The sequence below is a fragment of the Protopterus annectens genome, chromosome 1.part0 (assembly GCF_019279795.1).
Source record: "Protopterus annectens isolate FY-2018-M chromosome 1.part0, PAN1.0, whole genome shotgun sequence".
Classification (NCBI taxonomy): Eukaryota; Metazoa; Chordata; order Ceratodontiformes; family Protopteridae; genus Protopterus; species Protopterus annectens.
Window position 1 is genome coordinate 223,691,756 of NC_056725.1, and position 26,021 is coordinate 223,717,776.

The 26,021-nt window shown below is 41.2% G+C and overlaps 1 protein-coding gene across 1 annotated transcript in view; it reads right to left on the reverse strand.

Annotated features, from left to right (window-relative positions):
• Positions 1–1,159: 1,159 nt before the first annotated feature.
• Positions 1,160–26,021, reverse strand: part of SLC30A1 (solute carrier family 30 member 1) — an 85,146-nt gene continuing 60,284 nt past the window's right edge. The window contains exon 2 of the mRNA XM_044058044.1: positions 1,160–6,749. Within this exon, the coding sequence (XP_043913979.1) occupies positions 5,827–6,749 (923 nt within the window). The 3' untranslated portion in view covers positions 1,160–5,826. The remainder of the gene's footprint in view (positions 6,750–26,021) is intronic.

Below are 26,021 nucleotides of genomic sequence, written 5' to 3' on the forward strand. Positions count from 1 at the left end.
TGATTTATTTATGAACATCAGGTACTATGATGACAATGTACTGCGGTGGTGGTACTGCAGTAGCGTTGTCACTTTACAGTTAGATGTTGCCCGTTTGATTCTCAGTTAGAGCGTCTTCTGTGTGGCGACATGAGTGAATGGGCATTCCTTCATTGAAGGTTGTGCGTTAGGCCCGGTAAGCCAGCACGCAAAACTCTACTGCCAATCATTAGCGGACCGGAGTTCCACTGTGGCAACCCCTAACCGGGAAGAGCCGAAAGACACAACAACAACAAAAAGGTACTATGATGACAGTGGCAACAGAACAGAAAGCCATCAATGGCTGGGAGACATATTTGTAGACATGAGTATTCCACTGTGACAAAAGCAACACCACTTGAATTGTAGAAGAATACAAGAGTTCAGATGAAGAAAACTGAAATTTATATTGTCATTTCCTGCTGCTTTGAAGGTGTTCTAGAAGAATGGCAGTGTGTTGACCTTCGATAGTCTGGATAAAGCAAATGGGGAAAAAAAAACTGCCCTGGAGGTTAGCTCAACTATAGGTATAACAAATTAAAAAACAGACTGTTAAACCGAGAGATAATGATGCTATTGGTTTAACAGAGAATAAATTGAAGAGTGCTCTGATCTCAGGAAGGAGAGACATCTGCTTGTGTGCGCAACTCCAGGGACAAGATGGCTGGAGAGAATGGAAAATTCTATTGGAAGGACTGGATTGCATAGTATACATGGGTATGTTTCTTAAATGCAAGTCAATAAAAGGCTAAAATGTGCCACTTTCTTTTACTGACTGCAATTCTTACAAGAATAAAGAATGTTCGAAACTATGTAATGATGCTATTAAAATCAGGTTTGAGATTTGGTTATTTTCAGGTTAATCACAATGTTCGGTCATAGAAGTGTTACCAGCTTTGCAAATGCTTACATTTCAATTTTAATACTTCAAGACAGCAGAGTACTGCAACATATGTTGGGGGAGGATGGAAATCCCAAATTTGCATTTCACTTTAGATAAGTTGAAATATTAATTACACAATAAATAAATAAATAAATAAATAAATAAATAACTTAGAACACGTGTTACACAAGAGAATTTCCACTGCAAGTTTTTCTTCCATATGTTAATTTGGATGCAAGATAAATGAAGACGGATGCCTCAATTTTACTACAATATTTATTATCTAAAGTAAGTTTGTTTTAATGTTTGTGTTTCAAGAAATACATCTTTCTCTTTTGAACAGGACAAGTATTTGCAACAAAAACATTTTCAAAATGTATGCCTAGTAAGACAGCTGTCAACCTAGGAAATGTTAAGGATAACCAGCATTATATTTGCACATGTATCAAATACCTGTATGTAATATCCATTTTCTCATTAACAAACAGTATATTTACTGTAATTAATGCATGATGGAGTCGAACAACAAGGAAATCTTAGACTAGAGGAAAATAAGAACAAGTCAAGTGAAGGAACTCCTAGACTAGAGTAACACTTACACAAGTAAGGTGAAGCCAAGGTATGCATAGATGAAAGGACAGCAAAAATACACAAGTGCTATAACTAGAATACGGCAACAAATTGAACTTCTGTTTAGCTGTAAACTGGAAAAGGAAAATAATAATGGGACACCTCCTCATCTTTCTCGGTTTTTGCCAAATTAAATGCAAGAAAATGGGAGTTTTGTAAATTAAATGTTTAATTCAGTACAGGGAACAGATTTAAATGACACAGATATAACAGACTAAAAGGAAAATGTTCCACGTGTAAAATGAAGGCAAAAGCATGTATTGATCAACAGACAAAATCCATCCATCCACAACCCCTTTTTCCCATTTTTACACATGGGGTTGGGGTGTCACTTCAAAATAAAAAAAAATAATTTGATTTACAACTATAACATGGCAATGTGTTTCCTAAACCACTGAACAATGAAAGGGAAGAGTACATAAACAGTTTCCCTACCAAACTGTGCAACTCATTTGACTGAAAAATAAGTATTACAATAAGGTTTCCTTTTCCTCCACGGTTTTCTGTTATGTTAGACTTGGCCAAAGATTATAAAGCCTTTTAGTTTTGCTATACAACACAATGTAACTCGTATGTATGTCCAAAAATAAAGGAACACAAAGTATACGATTATAAAAGTAAAAGAGAACTGGATTAAAAGTAAAAGAGGAATGGATGCAAGACTCTCTGAATTCTGTCATCTACAGACCAAGGAAAGTTTGATGGTGCCAGTTATTACACATTATGGAAAATGTACAGTATGTAAAAAAAGTATGTAAAAAGGAGTGTTATTCTGAAGTCAGCGTGAGGACATTCCATTACTTTGTTTATTAGGGGCATATGACTGGAGCTGCTTTGCCCTGACAGCACACAACTGTATGCAGAAACCAACTGAAAAGTATAGTGAAATGAGTCTACCAGTCTTGCTAACTCTTCTTTATCGACTTGAAAAATACACAACACTTAATACAGTTAAGAAATATGCAAGATTAAGATCCAACGTTAGGTGACTAAGCACTGAGGAAGGATATTTTATATCGGAATGCTTTGTTGCTATTGAAAGTTTTTTTTTTTTTGTCTTACGTTGGCGTTAGCTGCTTTGTTCTTGGGTTAGGTGCTTTTATCCCATGTTATTCTTATGAAATAATGAAGAGGAGACAATTTAGTCAAAGCAAAGGCATGGACACAGAGTGGTAATAAGGTAAAGGAGATGAAATTTGAATGTACAGGACGTTATGGGAACTACGAAAAGGATGCTGTAATTTAAATATAATACTCTCAGGATACAGCTTTAAATAACTAACAAAAAGTTATCTGATAAGACACCGGCCATATGTGATAAAACTGGTTAAAAGATAAAAAGGCAAAGTAAAGTGATATTTTGAAGGGCGAAGTAGCTGATGGAGGTACTGACACATTCAGCACAACATTGCCATGGGTAATGTGACAGGAAAGAGTGCCCGTTTTGCTAACAAAGGGTTTTGGAAGAACATTCAGAAACACCACATCATGAAGAGAGAGACAGAGGATAACAACAACGACACAAATTGTTCAAGTGCAAAATGACAAAGAGCAGCAAGGCATATGGCGAGAACGACTGATATATTTAGCTGCAGGGCCAAACGTTTTATTAAATGATATATTGAGCTTTTGCCTCTGCTAAGACAAGGATGGAAATATTCCCTGGGAGAAACAGATTAATACAGCTACAGTGAAAAGAAGTAGCAAAGTTGGAATGAGCCGAATGCTGTTAATTGATGGAAATGTTTGCAATGTGAAACAGATGATGTTACACTATGATTCTAAATACTGTAATACTGTTATAAAATAATGACAAAGATGCTTGCCCCCCCCCCCCCAAAAAAAAAAAAGATTTTTCTTCAAATCATATGGAGCCAACAACTTCCTCAGTGTCCTGGTTAGTGGTACACTACGTCCAACTCCCAAGGAGTGAGACGACAAATACATGACCAGTTTCTGCAGCTTTCTGGTTAGTCCTTAAAACAAGAAGGTGGCCAATGATCACTTTATTACTGACACAAAGTCAGGGTGGCAACTGGGAGAGAGACTTAAAGCAGAGAGGAAGGGTACTGCAAAGAAGTGCACAAGTTAGCCTAATTTGATAGGCTAGTCCAAACAGGGACTGCACAGACTCAAGACCCTGGGCTGGCTAAATATAATTACTACCATCTCTTCCAAAAACATAGCCTAGAACACACTCACAGGACTGTCCCCACACTGCTGAATGACCATCAAGAGAGCTACCACTTTCAAAAGACCTACTGCCACCTGTGCTAATTAAGACAAAGAGAGCTAACTTCTGAGATCCCACAACTATATAGGCAAGATCTGAACCTAACCAGAAACACTGTTGAGGCATACACCATGTGATGGGACACAAAACATTGGATAATCTGACATCTGGCTAAGTGTCAAGTATGCTAACCCAGTAATCAAAAAACACAGATGTTATCATATGTGGGGCTGGGAAAAAACTCCTACATCAGAGCCCAACATGACAAAGTCGGAGGCCATGACAACAACTGTGACAACATCTGCACTGATATAGCAGGTATAAGGCATTATCCCCCAAGTATGGGGGCCACAACTGTCATTGAGCTGAAGGAATTGGGGTTAAAGCAAGGGTCTGTTGACTGCTGTGAAAGATGAAAGTACAGCAATCCTAGTATACGTCTCTGTGCATGTGAACCTAATGCTTGCAACAATGTCTAAACTAAAATTTCAGATGAAGAGCTATAGGGTACCACATACCACACTCTGGGATTGTTGAAACATCTGTTCTACCACAGTCTCTGCTGCAGAAGCCAGAAAAAAAAAGGATAAGAGAAAATACAAGGGGTTGGACATCCAAGAGCAACTTGCCTTTGTAGTGTTGCCTTTGATCTGCTGAATGTACCTCTGGTGCTTCCTGAATTTGTCAAGTTCCTCCTTCCGGCGCCAGACTTTTTTGCCAGACAAGTCTAGAATGCTTTCTTCATTAATTATAAATAGTGGCAATAAAAGCTTTTCAAAATGATCAAGGCAATAATCCTGCGTTCAGGCATAGGCACAGCAGACACAGTAAATGGCTGCCTGATGTAACAATTTGTTTCCTTGCAGGGGCATTTCTCTGGTTTATACTCGGAGGTTAAGAGTAACCATTGGGAAACTCACAGAACTGCCATACACATACAAGAGAAACAACTGAACAAAAATAATAAAAGCACATACTTGAAGATCCATGTACTCACCAGGATTTGTCCCCTTTGCCTGATGTAATGGCTAGGAATAGATCAATGGGTTAGGGAAGAGGAAAGGTGGAGTCTGGAAGAAAGTTGATAAACCATCCATCCAAGTGCGCTGAAAGCACAAGATATAAATTTCCTGCAGCCACAGCATCCATGAGTGGAATAAAATGGTACACCAGACAGTCTATCATTTCACGGAAAGGGAATGAAGCAAGGTAAAACTGTCTCTTAAAACCGTAGGCTAATCTGCTGAGAAATTCACAAGCAATCACATTTCAACTAGCCAATGCAAACATCAAAACTGAACATAAATTTTGGTCTGGGTGACCGACAAAATCAGATCTAGTTAAAAATAAAAAATAATCCCACTGAGTTCCTACCCAACAGACAATTCCCCCAAAAAAACAATTAGCAATAAAGCATGACCTATAAAATGATCATTTATACTTCAGTTTTTTTTTCTTTTAAATAAACATTTAAAAGATGGTGGCTAGCTGCTAAAATAATTTAAAATAATTTAAAATTCTACAATTTTAAGTTGCAACACTGTACAACAGATAATTACATTTCTCGATACATTTTAATGTGTGTCGGGGGGGAGCAAGCTACACCAGTTGTTTCAACTCACTGAAGTTTAGGTTACCAATATTATCGCCAATCAAAACATTTTGTGGGAATTATCAAGTAGTAGGACCTTTCTATAAAGCTGGGCAATCACGACTGCAGTGCCAGCTGTTTTTTTTCCAAGACAGCAACAACATTGTTTTTTTTTTCTTTTTCATTCAGTCAAGAGACATAAATCAGTAAGGACTAAAGTTCAGTGAAAAGGGCCTTCAACACTTCAAACACACTCCAACAGTAAGTGAACAGGAGGACCTTGCCCAGTCCACCCCATAGCAGCAGAGTTGAGATCCTGACACTAAACAAAAGTGCACATAGGATTTTCCCACACTTCACATCAGTACTGTAGCTTTATACCAGATCTGTGATACAAATGCTAAGCAATTTTAAATGTAATCTCTGTGCTGGGTGGAGATGCATATACCCTTGAGGACAACACTGTTCCATTTACAGACTGGATTCAAACTGTTTATCTGTTTCACAGTCCAAATCAATTCGAACTACAGCTTTGTCTTGTACTTTTTCAATCCCCATGGCTTTGTTCTCTGGAGATTCATCAATAATGTCTAAAGAAGGAGCAGCAGAACTCATCTTCTCCAATTTCTTTTCAGAACTGACTTTGTCTGCATTACCACAGCACAGTTTCTGAGCACATTGAGTTCTACAAGAAAGCTCACATAACGATACAGTGGACTCGGAGCCCACCTGAGCAAACTCTGGTTGAATGGTGGTGGCATGGATCCCCTCATTATGAAAGAAGTCCTTTATGCGTTTAGCCACATCCATATATACAGCAGGATCACGGCATTTTATGTGGGCTGTCGCAATAATCCTGCTTCCAGCTAGCTGCCAAACATGTAATTCATGGACAGCTTCTACTCCATCAAGGCAGCGTAGCTTTTGGTTGAGTGAACGTATGTCAATCTGTTTGGGAACAGTCTGCAGAAGGATGAGGGCAGACTCTTTGAGTAAAGGATAGGTAGTATACAAAAGTATGCAGACCATAATAATACAAAGGGTTGGGTCTAAGTATAACACCCAGCATGGACCAGCTTCTTTGGGTTGCATTTCCTCAGTACTGTTAACTGACATATCTGTAAGATTGTGATCGACCGATTTATGACTAGGGCAGGTACCATCCAGGCATGGATTAATACACGAGCCTCCAGAACATGGCCTCCATACAAAATAAAAAACTGTAGCATTTACAACTACAATTACAGATCCCAGGGCATCTCCAAGCACATGTAGAAATACTCCACGCATGTTCAGCTGGGTAGTAGAGTCTTCTGACAAGGCAGCATCTGAAAATGGTTCCTCATTAACAATGGTGCCATTTAAGTGCAGTTCAGTAAAGTTATCTTTTAAATCTGAAAAAAGAAAAATAATACAATTAGTAAAAGCTGATATATGGTTGAATAAAAAGTAATGATTAGACTCTTGCTTTTCCAAATGTGTTGGCATTTGTTAAAGTAAATAACTTTAAGGCATTCCACCCAAAAATTCAAGAGATTCCCATCTGTATTTCAGGGTCACAACAGAGTTTTTCATTAACATAAGCAAGCAAATGTGAAATTGCAGCTATTTACTTATTATATTTTCTAACCTAGAATGTCCATCTGGGAAGAAACTATTTTCAGAAGTCCCAGGAAAAAGACATTTGTAAGGTAACTATGCCACCTGGACATACGAACATTCTACAGACGTTTATTAGCAAGTATTACAAGTGTATCAAAAAGAACCAAAGAAGTTACTGTACAAAAAAGGACTACCTATATAAAATACCAACCTACCCAAGAATAACTACACAGCAGAGTGGTCTACTTGTATTATAAAACGATAAAATAGTAACACTGGTATGTAGACAATGCTAGGGCACCTACTACTTATAAAAGTAACTACCCAGATATAAATTGTTCAAAATAGTGGACAATCTGTGCATTTATAAAAACTATAAAAAGAAGTGCACCTAAACATGTACTACTAGTTTACAACACTGCCTTGCCAGACTTTTTTATTGCAAATTTAAATGTAGTTGTCTGATAAGCACCCTAGAGTGACAAAGTTTGTTCCATAGCTTGCCAACATAGCTGTGGTAGTGCAAATCACCAAATCTAGTTACAGAACAAGGAATATTAAACAACTAGTAAATAATGTGAGAGAACACTGTGGTTTGTGCCACATTAGGACACTGGCTATGACAGCACACTTAATCATGGAGTAATTGGCACATTTAGATGTACTGAAGTGAGTTGCTGGCTGAACTCCAGCCACTCTGTGTTACAAGAAGTTTTGCAATGATGGGTCTCAACATGGTAGACTGCTGTACATCCCATTATTCAGGAAGCCCTCAGAGTGCATCATTCACACATGTAATGCTGAGTACTTATGACAATATTTCAGTTTCCGATCAAAGGCCCTGCAAATATGTCTCTCAGTTCCCTGCTATACACACAGGTGCTCTACTGTAGGACATTTCACTTTACATTGCGTTTTTAAGCCCTTATTGCAATTGCATAGCAAGGATTCCCAGCACCTTGCTCAAGTCTGGGCAGTAAATGGCCTTTCAGGTTTGTGTAAAGATTAGCACTGCACAAGGGTGCTGGAAGGTTTTCGGAATGAGCTGATTAACACAACCCAGCGTTTTATTAGCTTTAAACAGGATAAAATTGCTTCTTTATCAAGCCTTTCCTTCACTGTCAATTATTACACCAGGTAGTTTATTGGAGCCAATTTCCTGTGCAACACTTATCAAGTGAAAAAATGCAAAGTCCAATTGTTGCTGTGGGACTGGTTAAGATTTCTGTAGTTTGTTGCTTACCAGTAAAAAGCACATTTTTTTCAATAAGTACTATAGTAAAATTCAAAAGAATCAAGTCAATGTATTACTGTAAATGGCCTGCAACTTTCTGCTAAGTAGTGTTAAAGAGTTTAGTGCTAGTGTATAGTATTATCCACAAAGTAGACATATTTGCTATCCTCAGAACAAGAACCCCAACACAGAAGCCTGCAAATCTGAGTATAAAAGCATGAGGGGTGAAAATATGCCATTCCATCTATCAGACTACTTACAGTGGATATAAAAAAAAAAGTGTACACACCCCTGTTAAAATGCCAGATTTTTGGGATATACAAAAAAAATGAGACCACAATAAATCATTTCAAACTTTTTCCACATTTAATGAGACCTATAACCTGTACAATTCAATTGAAAAACAAAACAAATCTGTTAGAGGAAAATATAAAAAATAAAAAATGTACAATAAGCTAGTTGCATAAGTGTGCACACTAATACTTTGTTGAAGCACCTTTTGATGAAATTACAACTTTCAGTCTTCTTGGGTACACATCTGCCATCAATTAAAGAGAGAGACTCTGATTAACCCCAAATAAAGTTCAGCTGTCCTAGTAGGATTTTCCTGACATTTATTTAGTTGCCTGCTACAGCAAAAGCCATGGTTCACAGAGAGCTTACAAAGCATCAAAGGGATCTCATTGTTGAAAGGCATCAGTCAGGAAAAGGGCACAAAAAATTTCCACAGCACAGGATATACCATGGAACACAGTGAAGACAATCATTAAAAAGTGCAGAAAATATGGGACAACAGTGATGTTGCAGAGAACTGGATGTCCCTCCAAAACTGATGAAAAGATAAGATGAAAACTGGTCAGGAGGCTGCCAAGACACCTACAGCTACACTGAAGGAGCTGCAAAATTTCTGGCAAGTACTGGTTGCATACTGTATGCGACAACAATCTCCTATATTTTCCATATGTCTGGGCTATAGGGTAGAGTTGCAAGACGGAGGCCTTTACTTAAACAGAAAAACATCCAGGCCCAGCTAAAATTTGAAAAAAACAATACATCAAATCTCCCAAATGTATTTGGGGAAAATGTGTTATGGTCTGAGGAGACCAAAGTTGAACTTTGTGGTCACAATTAAGTTTGGCGCAAAAACAACACTTCGCCTCACCAAAAAAACACCATCCCCACAGAAGCACGATGGTGGCAGTATCATGCTTTGGGGTTGCTTTTCTTCAGTTAGAACTGGGGCTTTAGTCAAGGTAGTGGGAATTATGAACAGTTCCAAATACCAGTCACTTTTGGCCCAAAACCTTCAGGCATTTGCTAGAAAGCTGAAGATGAAGAATTTCACCTTTCAACATGACAATAACCCCATGCATACATACAAATCAACAAAAGAATAGCCTCATCAGAAGAAAATTAAAGTTTTGGAATGGCCCAGCCACAGCCCAGACTTAAATCCAATTCTAAATCTGTGAGGTAACCTGAAGAGGGCTGTGCACAAGAGATGCCCTCGCAATTGGACAGATTTGGAGTGCTTTTGCAAGGAAGAGAGTGGGCAAATATTGGCAAGTCAAAATGTGCCATGCTGTCAAAACTCCTACCCAAGAAGGCTGAATGCTGTAATTAAAATCAAAAGGTGCTTCAACAAAGGGTCTGCACACTTATGCAACCAGCTTATTGTACATTTATTTTTTATATTTTCCCCTAACAGATTTGTTTTTCAATTGAATTGTACAGGTTACAGGTCACATTAAAGGTGGAAGAGTTTTGAAATGATTTATTGTAGTCTCTTTTTTATATCACAAAAATCTGGCATTTTAACAAGGGTATGTACACTTTACTGTTAGATGGAATGGCATCTTTTCACCCCTCATTCTTTTATACTCAGATTTGCAGGCTTCTATGTTGGGGTTGCTGTTCTGAGGATAGCAAATTGGTCTACTTTGTAGATGATACTATACTCTGACATATTACCCCCAGGCTACAACATACACAGATTAGACCGTACTGTTAAGAAGAGAGGTGGGACAGCAGTTCTTTACAAAAACACACTAAGTGTCAACATGGATCCCAAACAACTGCCCCCATTTAATGACACATAAATCCTCATTACCAAACTACAAATTAACATTTGCAAATGCATAAATATCATCTGTGTCTACATTCCCCCAAGCAATAATATACGTACTCTAGAATCTATCCTCCATTGGCTATCCACTACCTACCCCAAGAAACCATTGTTCTTGGTGACTTCAACACAGACTGGCACACCTGCTCAGCTGAATCCCCCAGTCACTCATATAAATCTGTTTGGGTTCACACAAATAAGAACCTCCCCTACTAGGATCAGCAAACCCTCCAACAGGGAAAGTATCTTAGATTGGATACTCATCAATAACCATCCCAACTTGTATACAGCCGGGATTCTCTAATGACTTAAGTGATCACTCACTAACTTACATTATTAAAGAATAAAGCAGAGACCCCCACCCACCAGATAACTTACAAAACAATCAAAACTAATAAGAACTTCAATCCTATTAATTTCCAAAAGTCAGTCAACCGGTCAATCTGAAAAAATATATCACTAGATGAAGCAGTAGATTACTTTAATGCTAAATTCCTGACCACCCATGACTCTCATGCTCTTGCACGTACTATAAAAACTAAATCAAATACTGCACCATGGATTTCAAAGGAAACCAAGTTAAAAATCAAACTTGGGAATAAAGTCTAGTCCAACCGGCATAGAACTAAAGCCCCTCTCAACCAATTAAGGTATTGTCAGCTTAGGAATGAAACAAAAAAATCCATTTTGAGAGACATAAAAGCTACTACCAGAACCTCCAACATAAGCTTCAGAATAATCCACAAAAGTTTTGGGCAGATATAAACAAACAGACTTCGTCAACCAGGACAAACTGCTACTCCAATCCCATCAAACTCCATCCATAAATCCCCAGAGAACATTGCCAGTGCCTTTAATAACTTCTTCACTGAAACTATTCAATCCCTAGCTAACCAATTTACTCACGCTCAGTCTAACTCAACCACTAAACACACCAGTCTCTCATCCCCTCTTTCACTTCTAACCTGTCTCCACCCCTTTTATCCAATCCCTAACCAAAAAATTAACACCAACCACCCTTTCTTGATGACCTTCTTCCTGCAGAGTACCTACAAAAAGCCGCAGACACCATAGCATACCCCATTTCTATCCAAATCAATAAAACCTTAACGGATGGCACTATCCCTTCAATCTGGAAAATATCCCATGTGATCCCACTCTACAAAGGTGGTAGTTCAACAAAGTGTCCAACTATAGACAGAGTGCAATTTTTTCAACACTCGCCAAAATAATGGAGAATTGTCTCCATATCCAACTTATGGACTACCTCATTCAGAATAGTCTCCTGGCCAACTCTCAACATTTCTTTAGGCCACATCACAGCACCATCTCTGCCCTCCTTTCCTTTTTCAATGTCATAAACCAAAACAGGAATAACCTATCCTCAGTCCTCTTTTTAGACCTGTCAAAGGCCTATGACATAGTCAACCACAAATTACTCATCCACTCCCTAAAATCCTTTTCCTTGGATAACCATGCTATTCAGTGGTTCCAATCCTGAGTGGCAGACAGCAGGCTACATTATAAACAGTTCACCTGGCTACCTGTCACCCTTGGTGTCCCTCAGGGCTCAATTTTAGGTCCTTTACTCTTTTCTATCTTCAAACAACCTTCTGCCATCCCTGAAACAACCTGCATCCAATATGCAGAGGAGTCCACCCTGATTTGCTCAGCCTCCTCCCCTTCAGAGCTGCAAACCTTAACCCAGAACACTTTTAATACAGTTGAAAATTGGCTCTCTAGTCACCTTCTGCTGCTAAATCCCAACAAAACTAAACTGGTCCTCTTTACTCCCACTCATAGATCCACCCCTTTTTCCTTCTATATAACATCCAACAACGGTACCTCTATCTCTCCCGATGACCGTACAAAGCTTTTAGGGGAAACAGTGGATAATAATCTCAAATTTGATCTGCATGTCAACAAAACCATTAATAAGAAGTTTGGCTCATTATATAGAGCCAAACCTTTTCTTACCCAAATAGCTAGGACCATAATCGCCCGCTCTCACCTACTCTCTACCCTTCTATATGCTTCCCCTGTACTCTCCAATCTGAACAAAACTGAACTCAACAAGCTCTCTCACTGCATACTACATATTGCCAGATTCGCCACCGGCTCAACATATAGAACATATCATTGTCAAAACCTCAGTCTTCTTGGGTGGCTAGAACTAACCAGCCTACTACTATTTAATCAACTCACAGTAGTTCACAAAATTCTCAACCAACCTGAAAACATTCCCGCACTTAAAAATATTATAAAATACAGTAACTCAAGGTTACTACGCTCATCCAATAAACTGTTAGTCCAAACCTATAAAGCTACTAACTCAGCTGGTGACTCCCTGTTTGACAACATCATTGTCAAAACGTGGAACTCACTTTCTTCCACACTTACCCTTGAACCCTAAGTCTCTTCAATAAAGGCCTCAAAACAGTATCTTAATATTCACTAGCTTTACCTCTGTACCAACCCGGATTAATTTCCAAATAAACTATCTTACTTGTATAGTACTGTATGCATATTTTGCTCAAATAGTTTGCTGCACCCCACTGTTTTTTTTTTTTTTTTTTTTTTTTGTGTACGATAGCACATAATGTATCTTCGGTTACGGTTTAGTACCTATAGTATTGTATGCACTTCCTGCTCAAAACAGATTGTTGCAATCCTACTAGTTTTGTATAATGTGACACACATTATATGTAAGACCCTACTAGATGGCTACACTGTAACTACTTAGAACATCACACATAAGAGACGAGCATAATTATCAAACTGTGTAATTGGAGCTTTTCTTCCCGGGCCTCCACTGAAAATGCACATATATCCAGTTGGACTATCCCAGTCAACAAATGTAAAATAAAATAAATAAATAAATTTAACAAGTACAGTTGCTGACAAGCTATATCTGGAATGAGGTATTTAACAAGAATAGACACTAGCAGTGCAATATCTTTAAGGGGAGTATTTAACAAGAATACATGTTACTAATGAAATAGAACTTACAAGAGCTATTTGGGTGGAAAGTATGCAGATCCAGTCTTCAGTTTTTGACAAAATTAATATGCCATATTTAGTGTGACATCTCGTACGCAAAGCATTCAGTACACCATGAAAGGAAACAATAAACACCTTTCATAACTTTTGTTTTTTTTTTTTTTTTTTTTTTTTTTGGAGGAGATGGTTCAGCATTTAAAAGATCAAAAGACTCTAAATAAACCCTTATCAAAACCTGGCCAATCTTATTTAGCTGCTTTGGGACAGGAAAAAAGTTTTTTTTAAGTTTCCTTTTTTTGGCAGGTCCCTCAGGAAAAAAGATTGGCTTAAAAGGAATGCCCCTTCACCAAACAAAGCCCGTAAGAGCAGCTTAGTGAGGAAGCATCCCCCAGGTCTCTTCCCCAATGCCAGTAGGGTGGTTCTGCCTTACCCAAAAAGAGCAGCTGAACAGCCAGTGCAAGAATATGCCTATGTCCCGATCCTTGGTAGCTTCTTGAAGAGCAGCACCACAGGGACGGACAGAAAAACAAACAGTACAAGGAACAACTGATGGCCACAACTGCGACACTTAGTGGCCGAAACAAAGAGAAAGCTGGAGGTTAAACTTGAGTCTCCCAAGTAACTTCTTTCTTGCAGCTCTGGGAAGGACTAACAGTATTACTGGGATGCATGTCCATGTCTTAGCCACAAAATGGAGCGTCACAGGTGGACAGTGGAGCCTAGAAGAGTCCGTGTTACCTCCTGACTGAAAACTACTTTGAGGTAAACCATTTTAGTGACTACCACCAAACGCACTACCCCAGTCCCTCAACACAGATTTTCAGAAATGGCACCCCCCACCAAAAAAAAAAAAAAAAAAAAGGAAACAAATATGAGAATACCCACTGAGGACCTACGACCAGCTGTCAGACAAAAAAAGGTGTGTGATAAGTGTTTAGGAGAGCTTAGCAAAGTCAGTAAAGAAAACCGACAAGAATTTAAGTTTTGTGGTAAAAAAATAATAAAATAAATTAAAACAATAAACAATAACAACAACCCTCAAAACCAAAAATTCAAGCCCTAACAATAAAATCTGAGGTAAAAGTCAATCCCACGGGATTCCTTCATAGAACCTTAAATCCAAATATAAGCTTCTTGTACAAAATGTAGTGACTAACCACAGTTTTCTTCACAAAAAAATTATGAGGAAGGTAAACCCTAACAGATTACTTATCTGTCCAGCCTTGCAGAAGTATTAGCTAACCATTAATCACCCAAAGCCTGCAGATGAGCATAATCTTCTCTGGCAAGACAGTTCTGAAGTTTTGGTGGCCTACCACCGATTTCATCCCGATTCCCTCTTGCAGGGCAGTGACTAGGGTACCTAAAAGCTTTGGAAACTGTTTGGCTTGTTCAGTCTGTGGCATGACATTCCATAAAGCTTAGGCTACTGCAGCAGTGATCTAATAATGAACATGTATGTAATAACATTCTGGCATACTCATACAAAGCTGTACTTCATACTGTTCAAGACACTTGCAACACAGCAAACACGGAGCAGTCCTTCATATGCATTCCCTCTAACCCCCCAAGGTATCATGCCCAATCTTATTACAATTAATAGCACCTTGCAAAACAGTTGATACAAGACCAGTCATCCACTTCATCTTGCCTTGCTTTAGTAAGAACTAGGAGACAGTAATTTTTTAGATCAGTCAGGAAAATATAGTGCGATTAGTTAAGTATTGCTTTTCTGCATCTGTGTGAACCTTTCCCTCAGTGTTGCTTTTAATATTTCCCGTGAGTGGAACTCTATGTTTATTGTAACTAGATATTCAGTATTTTCATGTTTTTATTATTAAAAAGAAGTTATGTCTTACTATAACATTCCATCTCAGTTGTTAATCTTCTTCCAGTCATCACTGATGGGTTCGGTTCCAAGCCCTCACAACCGAGTCGGCCTTATACCAAGCTTGCGTGCACCAAAAAAACTCTTGAGCTAAGCTGCTACCCACAATGCCCTTTGCTCGGTTACCTCAGATTGAGTTTGCATGCAACAAACATCTCTGCGCAGAAACCCTAATACACCACAAAGACCCAGAAGATCTGCCAGGAACCTTAGGAGGGGGTCGGTGGGAGGGTGTGATGACTGGAAGAAGATAAACAACTCAGATGGAACGTTATGGTAAGACGTAAGTTGTTAATCTTCTTCCTATTCAATGATGGGACAGAGTCCCCAGCTACTTGAAGAACCTGGGTGGCCCTTATGGAAGAACATTCCTGAGAACTATAGAACCAAAGGCCGCTCTTCCCCTGGAGATCAGATCCAATTTGTAATGCTTGATAAAGTATGGGGCTTAGCCCAAATGGCAGCTGCACAAATGTCATCCATGGAGGTCCTAGAGTGGAAGTCAACAGATGCTGCAATAGCCCTAGTTGAGTGAGCTTTGATTTGGCCAGGCTTCAATCCCTCCGTAAGTGAATATGTGAAGGCAATGCAATCCTGGAGACATTTAAACAAAGTAACTTTCGATACTGCGCCTCCCATTCTAGGACTCGCAAAGGAAATAGAAAAGTTGGTCTGACTTGCGAAAGGATTTAGTTCTGTCCAGATAGAAACGTAATTGTCTATGAATATCCAAGGAACGTAGGCAGTATTCTCCCTTGTTAAGAGTAATTTGGCAAGAACACAGGGAGCTCAATGGACTAGTTAATCGAAAAATCAGAAACCACTTTGGGGAGAAAGGATGGGTTAGTACGAAGTGATACTCTGTCCTTATGAAAGATCAGAGAAGGGCTCGATACATAATGTTCGTAATTCATTAATTCTTCTGGCTGAAGTTATAGCCACCAGGAATAAGGATTTCCATGACAGGAATTTTAGATCACATGTCGCAGTCGGCTCAAATGGGGGGGGGGGAGAGAGACTGCAGAACCCAGGACTTATTCCATGCCTCCACCGGCTGTCAGATGGGAGGCCTGCTGTGAAAAATACCCTTGAGGAAGGTCTTGCAAAGGAGAGAGGAGATAAGTGGCACTCCATCAGACCTGTTATGGAAGTTGGAAACAGCTGCTAGAATGACTCGAATGGTGGAAGCTGAGGCCCCTTTGTCGAAAAGTTCAACCAGATAATGAATAATAGTGGTTATGGGGGCCGAGAACATGTGTAGCTTCTTATTACGCGACCAAATAGAGAATCTTTTCCATTTATCCCTATAAAGTTTCCTGGTGGATGGTTTACGAGAGGCTAAGATAATATCACGGAGTGAGAAGAAGGTTTCTTGCCTGGCAACTAACAGAAGTGGAGAAACCAAGCTGTCAGCTTGAGTGGACAGATTCGGGGAAGTCAGCCCTTGTCGGTGAGATACGAGTGTCTAGGATCCAAGGAGGCTGTAATAGATGAAGTCGAAGGAAGAGGAAACCACACGAGGCCAGAACAGGGCAATGAGGATCACTTTGCTTCTCGACCGAATAGCTTTCCATAGAACAGGGGGAATCAGAGGAATCGGAGGGTAAGCATAAAGTAGACCCGTGGGCCAATCGTGGATTAAAGTGTCTCTCAGTGACTCCCTGAGAGGGGGAAAGAGGGCAAAGTAGCTACTGCATTTTCTGTTTGACAGGGAGATGAAAAGGTTGCAGCATGGCTGGCCTCAACAGCTGAAAATTTCCGCGGCCACACTCAGGTTGAGAGACCACTTGTGAGGATGAAGAATGCATCTGCTCAGCTTGTCCGCAATCATGCTGGAGCTCCCTGGGATATGCGTTGCGATCAGAAATCGGTTGGAAGCTATCACCCACTGTCAGATTCTCATGGCTTCGTGACATAGGGGGTAAGATTTGGTCCCTCCCAGTTTGTTTATGTACCAGACCATGGACATGTTGTCTGACTAGACGGCAATCATTCGAGAGAAGGAGCGGATGAAAAGCTTGCAACGCCAATAGCACCACTCAACTCCAGGACATTGATATGCAAATTGACCTCTACAATCGGACCACGTGCCTTGGACCGACTTTCTCTGGAAGTGGCCCCCCAACCCCATCAGGGCTGTGGAACCTGGAAGGGACAACACCAAGGATTTTAGTCTGTACTCATCCACCAGAGGAGATCTTGTTTGCAAATGTTGGTGATGAGAATCCATAAGCTCAGGGGGTTGAAGACTGGGTATCCACTGGGCCTGAAAGAGCCATTCTAGTAATCTCATGTGTAGTCTGGCTAAGGGAACTATGGGGATGACTGCAGCCATAGATCCCAATGCTTGGAGAACTTTCCTTGCAGACACCTTGCTTCGACAGAGTATTACCTGAACTTGTGCCCTTAGTCTCTGAAGCCTGTGGAGAGGAAGTGAGATCAGGCTTGATTGGCTGTTGAATACTGTCCCTATGAATTCCAGTTGTGATGATTGAAGGTTTGATTTCTCCCAATGTATGGTAATGCCTAATGACTCCACTAGAGCCAGTGTGTAGCATAGGGCCTTGACCAGAAGACGCTTGGTGGGGGCAGACAGGAGCCAATCGTCTAGGTATGGAAACACCTGGAATCCCTGAAGTCAGATGAGCTGTAACCACTGCATGGCATTTCGTGAACACTCTGGGGGCCGCTGAGAAACCAAAAGGCAGGGCTTTGAATTGGTAGTGATTGGGTAGTGATTGGCTCCCAACCGGAAGCGAAGGAGGCTCCTGGAGCATTTGTCCATCTTGATATGGTAATAAGCATCTTGAAGATCTAATGAGCACATCCACACACCCTCCCGCAGAAAGCGGAGGATAGATTGAATCGTGACCATGCGGAATTTGGTCTGAACTACCGATTTGTTTAGTTGGCTGAGATCCAGAATGAGCCTCCAGTCCCCGGTTTTGACGCCAAAAAGAATCTCGAGTAGAACCCTGATCCTCACCATCTGGGGGGACCTGTTGGATGGCTCGTTTTTGACATAGCTTTCATACTCCGGAAGCTGCCTCCTCCCTTTGGGTGGAATATCAGGAAGGGATTTCGGAGGTCTTGGATAAGTTATTAGGGGAATATCGTAGCCTCTGGTAATGATTCTTTGTACCCACCGATCATTCGTAATGGAGAGCCAGGCAGCTTGGTGCAGAGAAAAACATGACCCGACTGCTTCCAGAGGAAAGCAATCGGGCAGCGCCTCACGAGTGCTGATATGGTCTACCAGAGAAGGAATCTCGGGAGCCCTGGTTCCAGGGACCCCCTCTGCCCCGAAAGGGGATGTTTTCCATTACTAAAACCTCCTCTGCCTCTGGGGGAGACCTCACCACATGCGTCTCGGAAAGGACCTTGAGACTTCTTGTGCCACATCTTTCTGCTCCTCTGATTCATGGAGAAGGAATACTGGGGTTTGGAAAAGCATAGGCCAATGGCAGACAAGGTCTTCCCGTCTTGCTCGCACCTGGCTAATGTATCCTTGACCTTAGCACCGAACAGAGCAGATCGCTCAGTCCGCAAGGTCGCAAATGCACATCCAGGCATGTCATCTCATGACTACGCCTGCACCCGCAGCTCTAGCTGCTCCTTCGGTTGCGTGTGACAGCAACCTCATGGATGAATTAGATACTGATTCACGGGTGGCAAGTTGGGTAGCAACTTTCTCATGCTCCATCAGATACTTGGCCCGCAATGGTTCCGGAGAATTTGTAGATAAGATCTCTCTGGAGCCTCGTAAAATGTGCCAGAAAGTTCAGAGACCTAACTGCTAAGGTCGCTGATGCAAAGACTCGCTTCCCCTAACCTGTCCACTGCCCGGGACTCTCTGTTGGGCAGGTGAACAGCAGGACTCTCTTCTGCAAGGTCCTTTTTAATGGCTGCCGCCAGCACCACAGCGTCCACTGGCAAACCTCTAGACCAATGGGGTTAATCCTCTGGAGGGGAGAACTTTGTCTGATCTCCCGGGAATGGCCTCACTGGAGTCAGGGTTCTTCCATGCCCGTTGCACGATGAGTTTAACCAACTTATCAGCGGGGGGGTCACCCAAGAAGTAAAGGGCCGAGAGCGAAAGGCCTGCAGGAATACGGATTCCTCAGAGGAAGGGTTGGAGGACTTCCAGTCACCCCTCTGTTTCAAGATTTCCAGGATATCTCCGAAGGAGACGGTCAGGGTGGTGACCGTGGGAACACTTCCCAATCATCGTAGTCCGTATCCTCCATGAGGGACTCCTCTGGGGAGTCCATGCGTTTCCTCTTACACACCCGTTTCCGAGGGGGTTCTTCGGTGGGAGCATCCGAAGAAGACTCAGAAAGGGAAATGCCCTGGACAGGGGTTTCCTGGGCCTTGCGCTCTCGGAGTCCGGGGGGGTGGCCTTTGACAGCTGCAGCTCAGAAGGAACTGGGGAAATAACCAACGGAGGAGGATTGCCAGCAGCAAGCGCCCTCTCCATCACCCAGAAAGCGGGTCCACCTGAAGAGGAGTGGGAGCCCGGAACAGAAGACAAAATCAGAACCGGGGTCACACCCCGCTCCAGACAGTCCGCCCCCGGGGACGGAGCCTCAAGCAGACTCTGAGTGGTAGTCACTCTCAGATCCAAAGTCAGGACCGACAAAACCGTCTGAAATGAGACCGGAACCGGAGGTTCCACCCCACCCCAAGCATGAGATTGAGGAAGGGTGGGTTCCGACAGAACAGACACCCAAAAGGGATCTCAGAGCCTCAGACAGTGTCGTTGTCGGTGCCAAGGAAGGGGGGGGTCCTCTAGTAAAAGTTGGATAAATGAGCCTTGGAACCGAGGGATCCAAGAGAGGAGAGTAAGTAGGGGTTGCTAGAGAAATAGACCCAAAGCCAGGAGTGGGATAGGGTCTAGGCGGATTTGAAATTCCCCTGGCAGTCAGCAGCTGGTCAAAAAGGCGCACCACATCCAATTAGGAAAGGCTCCTGGTGGATCTCACCGATGCCCCTGAGGGAGAATCAGGCCGGTCCAAAAAGGGACTGCAGGCTTGTCCAGCAAACAAGTCCACAGTAGACGAGTACTGGGTCTGTGGTGCATCACGGAACAGCACAGACTATTCCAATTTTGAAACTGGCAATAACGGTATGGTTGGAGTCGTGAATGGGCTAGGAGCCAAAGTTACAATAGGGGTGGATGACAAAAACGGTTCCGAGATAGTTGTCGGAACAGATACCGGAGAAGAAATGGGCGAGGTCAGTGCAGAGAGAGAAACTGATAAGCTGGCTGGTACCAAGGCAGTAGACGGAGCCGTAGTAGTCAATGCCGGGGTAGGTGCTGACAAGGCGACCTCGGTAAGCTTAGCTGGAGCAGAGCTCGGAACCGATGTAGTAGTCAGCACCGAGGAGGCAGAATGGTGTTCAGATGAGGACTTATGGGCCTTGTGCTTGTGACTTTTACCTCTGTCACCAGCCGGTGAAGAGGGGTCCAAGCGAGGACGTTTCTTGTCCATAGCAGGAGGGGGATGAAACCTCCATCGCAGAAATAGCCTCCGAAAAAGGTGAAGCAGGGTGGCCCTTTAAGATCAGTTTGTTATGATGTTCATTCAGCGTCTGCTGACTGAAACTAGCACAAACATCACACGGGGTTTTTGCCGACAAATGCGGAACCCCCAAACAGTACATACACTCTTCATGGAGGTCACTATTCGGTAGTTTACCACTGCAAGAAGAGCAGTGTTTAAACCCCGTAGTTCCCTTCTTTTCAGACATCCCAGAACACACATTCACTCAACAGGGAAAGAGTGAGGAAAGAGAGGAAATGAAGGAGAGAGAAAGGAAATACCAACAATGGTAACAAGATACAACAAGGGTATAAAGTTAGAAAATACCAAGAAAATACAAACAATGATAAGAAATACCTGTGGGTAGAGCTTAAACAATATAGATATCAAAGAACAGATTATAAAGAGGAAAAACCTTTTACAAAACTTGTAAATATATCAGAATAAAGCACTTAGATGGAGAGCTCGGTGAAACGCTGCTATATGGCTGCGCGGCAAATGAGATCTGAGGTAACTGAGCAAAGGGCATTGTGGGTAGCTGCTTAACTCGAGAGTTTTTTGGTGCACACAAGCTTGGTACAAGGCCGACTCGGTTCTGAGGGCTCAGAACCGAACCCATCAGTGATGAATAGGAAGAAGATTAACAACTTCAGACATATATTTAAACTTTTCATTGTGGCTGGTCTTTTAGAGAATATTTTAAACTTTCATAATACTTTTATTTATTTGGTGAGACTATGACCGCTCCTGCCTTGCTGCATTAGTTAAACACTACCGTTTGTACCAATATTAATTTTACTCAATATAACTGGGCACCCTTGTAACAGCCTTAGCGCAGCTGGCTTTGGAGTGTTCTGGTGGCAGTAACTACCTTATAGTCTGGGCAGAGATGGCACAGCTGGTAAATCTGTGCCGGCCTTTCCCAGGTCTGTGTGTGTGTGTCAGCTACTTGAAGCAGGGACACAGAGCAGATGGTGGAGTGCTTAGTTTGGAACACTCTGTGAGGACTCAACTTTACAGCTGTGTCAGTGGGGAGTCTTATTTGGGGTTGGAGAGAGAGAGAGGGAGGGAGAGGGAGAGAGAGGGAGAGAGAGGGAGGGAGGGAGAGGGAGAGAGAGAGAGAGAGAGACAGAGAGAGAGAGACAGAGAGAGACAGAGACAGAGACAGAGAGAGACAGAGACAGAGACAGAGACAGAGACAGAGACAGAGACAGAGACAGAGACAGAGACAGAGACAGAGACAGAGAGAGACAGAGACAGAGAGAGACAGAGACAGAGAGAGACAGAGACAGAGACAGAGAGAGAGAGAGAGGGGGGTGGGAAACCCAGCCTCAGGACAGAGTGTGTTCCCAGTGTGCTCTTAAGGAAAATTGTGCTTGGTGCAGATAGCTGCATCTGAAAATACTGTATGTATCCATTTTTTCCAAGTGAATGTCCCTCACCAATGTCAGTGGTAAGGATCGAGTTAATGGCCCAGAGGAGGGATGTCACACTTCCATAAACTCAGGATTTCAGTTAAGGAAAATGACAAAAATGATGTGCCCAGATATCATGCTCTCCAAAATCATTCAAAATGCATACTTGTGGACTTTTGTTGCACAAATCCACAAAAAAGTTAGTCCTTACCTACTTTAGGTATGTGTATAGTTCCTCGACAAATGTCTAAGCTGCATAACTTCAACAGATAATACTATTTCACAATCTGCTTAGCCATGTTTTGCCAAGTAACTTTCTCCAGAAGACATTAATAAGGATGATTTTTTTGTACTAAAATGGACATAACTTCTTGCCTATTCAATATTTCTCAATGCTTTCATTGGTTTTGACCATAATAATCAGAGATCACACCAAAAGACTTCAATTCTCAGGAGTACAGTTGTACTTGAACACAGTTACAAAAACAGGGCACCTTTGAGGAGAGGCCACTGCCACAGTACCAGAACCCTAACATCTGGGTTTATTCACTTTAAGCATCTTCTTTCCTAGCCAGAAATTTCATCAGCTGTCATTTTTCCCAATGTGAAGACAAATGCTGTCTCACTAATTGTTCCATGGAACCTTGATTTGTGGGCAGGGCATTCATATAGAAGCAGCATTACTAGGTTCTTAATTTGTTTGAGCCCTTTCTAACCTTGAGAGAGATTTAAGAATGTAGTAAGTAACTGCATTTAATTAAAAAATATATAATACAACTAGAAAAAGAAACTGTACAAGATTCAAATAAAACATCAGAAATGATGTGCCCCATTCTTTGCTGGGGGAAGGAAGGCATGTAACTTTCACTAAACAAAAAGCTATACATTTACCATACTGCTGGATCTGTAGTCGTGGATCCATACTTCATAATGTATAGGACTAAGGCTGCAGATGTTAGGAGTACTCTACAATCAAAATTTCCCTGGCTGCTAAGAACTTCTCTAATCCCATCATGCACCTCACTGCTCTCCTTCTCCAGATACCAGGTTTGCACTGCTACAGTAAAAGCATGTATACAAAAGTAACATATGAGCATATTTTGGCTTCAGCAGGGGAAACTATGCTACATTATTACAGAGGAAGCAACCTGTTCTATTTAAGTAAGTAAATAACTTTCATATCTGACAGGAGTGGCATCCAGTTTCTGCAATGTCAGGGAAGAGTCAAGTACTTACTAGTGCGTGGACCCCTAGTAAAATATACCCGTGGAAAGAGCAGTCCTCAAACCAGATCTGGACCTGGAGATTCAATTCATAATGCCTAGCAAAGGTATTGAGTAAATACCATGAAACTGCTGCACAAATATCATTAAGGGCTACAATTTTAAATGGATGTAGTTACAGTTATTTATGAAATGAGTTTTAACAAGATCAGCCAATTGTTTATGACCGAAGCAGGAAAACTTTATCAGAGTGCCATCTGTAAAGGATGTGTTTAAAGGCCTTTTTGTATTAAGATGAGAAAAGATTTGTATTAAGATGAGAAAAGATTTGGATATCACTTGTACGGATTTAGTTCCATCAATACAGCATCTTAATAGAAGATGCACAATCATGCTGTGTAAAAAGCACTTCTCATGCTTACAAATAAGAAATTAAAAAAATGGGTAAAGGGATACACTGGTTTAAATTATTTTGGATATTTAAGTATTTATAGATTTGTATATGCTTTCATTGACAGGGTTAGTACCAGCAGACTTATGGCCTCTTTTCAAAGAAGCCCCAAGATGGTATTCATAATGACCAAGGGATATTAGTCCAAGGAACCAGGGAAATTGACTTACTCTCTCTCTACTGCAGGCCAGAGAGCTTCCGTTTCTTTTCAGATGTATGTAGGAGACGGTTGCTACGGAAATAAATGAATATTACGTCAGAAGGCAGACTGAATGATGAGACATTGGTTAACCGTATGGAATAGAAGGAACCAGATGACGAATCAGCAACGTCTTTGGGGAAGTTGTAGAGTTATGTGCCAGGTTCACAGAGCTCAGCAGAGGAGATAGTTATCAGCAAACATGTACCATTTATAGAGCTTATACCAGCTGAAAATACATAGATATGTCCAAAATAATACTGGACATTGTTTCAGTGGCTGAGTTGAAGCAAAAGGGGATATTAGAAAAACCTGTAGTGGATTATAGACAAATGGAAAGATCTGTCAGTTGCAAAAAGACTATGGGCTGCCCACTGATAAGTCTGTTACTTGCAACACAAATGCCACACTATTTGGGTACAATGTAAGTGATATCATGGAGATCGCACACTTGGGGACAGATTCAGTGAGATAACATTTAAGAAATTCACTTCGGCAGATTCAGTGAGAGAACATTTAAGAAATTCACTTCAGCAGATTTGTTAATGACTCGGAGAAAAAAAAGTGTGTGGATATCTTGGAAGGACTGCTTTTAGTATATGAATGTACGAACAGATATCACAGAACTTAAAATTATTTTTTTTTGCTGAATACTGACATAATGTGTTTTAAAAGTGAAGAAATGAAAATGCAGAAAGGGGGTAGGAGGTGTGAACCTTATTAATACAGTAACAGGAGACTTGTTTGATAAAAGATTGTACTAAAATTGTTTGTAGAAAATTGTTTGTAGAAAGTGTAATGAAGATTTGCATTTGTAGTTTAATTGTCTTTTGCTGTAGGATGAAGTGAATACAGAGAAAAATGAAAATTAAGAAAAGGGTGAAGATATGTTATATAACAGAGAAAACATAGCTGAAAGCATTAAGGATAGCAGAAATGATGAAAATACAGAAAATAATGTGACTAGAAACTTACCCAAGCAGCAATTCTTTTCATTAGCTTGAGGGTGGGAGGGGTTTATGAGGGATTATTATTTTTGCTAGTGTACACGATGCTGATTTGTCTTACTACTGAACTTTCTTCTTCTTGCCTAGTTCCACAGAAACTCTTCTGCCATTTTCTTAAAAAACACGTTTACTGAATCTATTTTAGTTCTCTACTTAAACTAAAATATGAAACAGCCGCGGTGGTGCAGTGATAGCGTTGTCGCCTCACAGCAAGAGATTCTCCTGTTCGAATCTCGGCTGGAACACCTTCTGTGTGGAGTCTGCATGTCCTCCCCGCGGTAGAGCAGCATTCGAAAGACATACGTGAATGGGTGTGCCTTCGTTGAAGGTTGGGCGTCGAGCTGGCACGTCGGCACCATGAAAATGTACTGACAATCATTAGCGGTTCTGCTGTGGCGACCCCTAACCAGGAAAAGCCGAAGGAACAACAACTTAATCTAAAATATATAAAGTGGTGTTAAGGAGTTCAGTTTTCTTTTTTAGCATTTACTGATTTGGTGTTATAAAAAAGTATGCATGCAAGAGAAAGGGAGATTGAGACTTGTTTTTCACTGGGTTTTAATAAGTGTTTCTTCTGACTTGAAATCACTTGGTTGGCATTTGGGAATGTTTTGTTTTCTAGTGCTTTTGAAGGTCTTTTGATTTGATTACTGTTGTTTTGAGCAGCTGCCTACCATCAACACTGGGCATAACTTTCATATATTTCTGTATCTGTATTTGCTAAGGCAGTCTTTGGTTATTTAAACGCCGTTGACTTTCAGCTTCAAAACTAGAACGTCTCAACACTATTACAGCACACTGTTGTTGAGTACCAAGTCTAAATTTATCAAAAAAGCCCACATTTCTTATTCAGTAATTCCAAGGGGATCCAGTACCTGACAGCCTGGGAGGACATGACTGACAGACCACGATGCTTTGCCAGAGATGGCCTTTATCTGTCTCTCCTGGGCTTTAAGCTTTGGGCAAAGGCTCTCGCCTC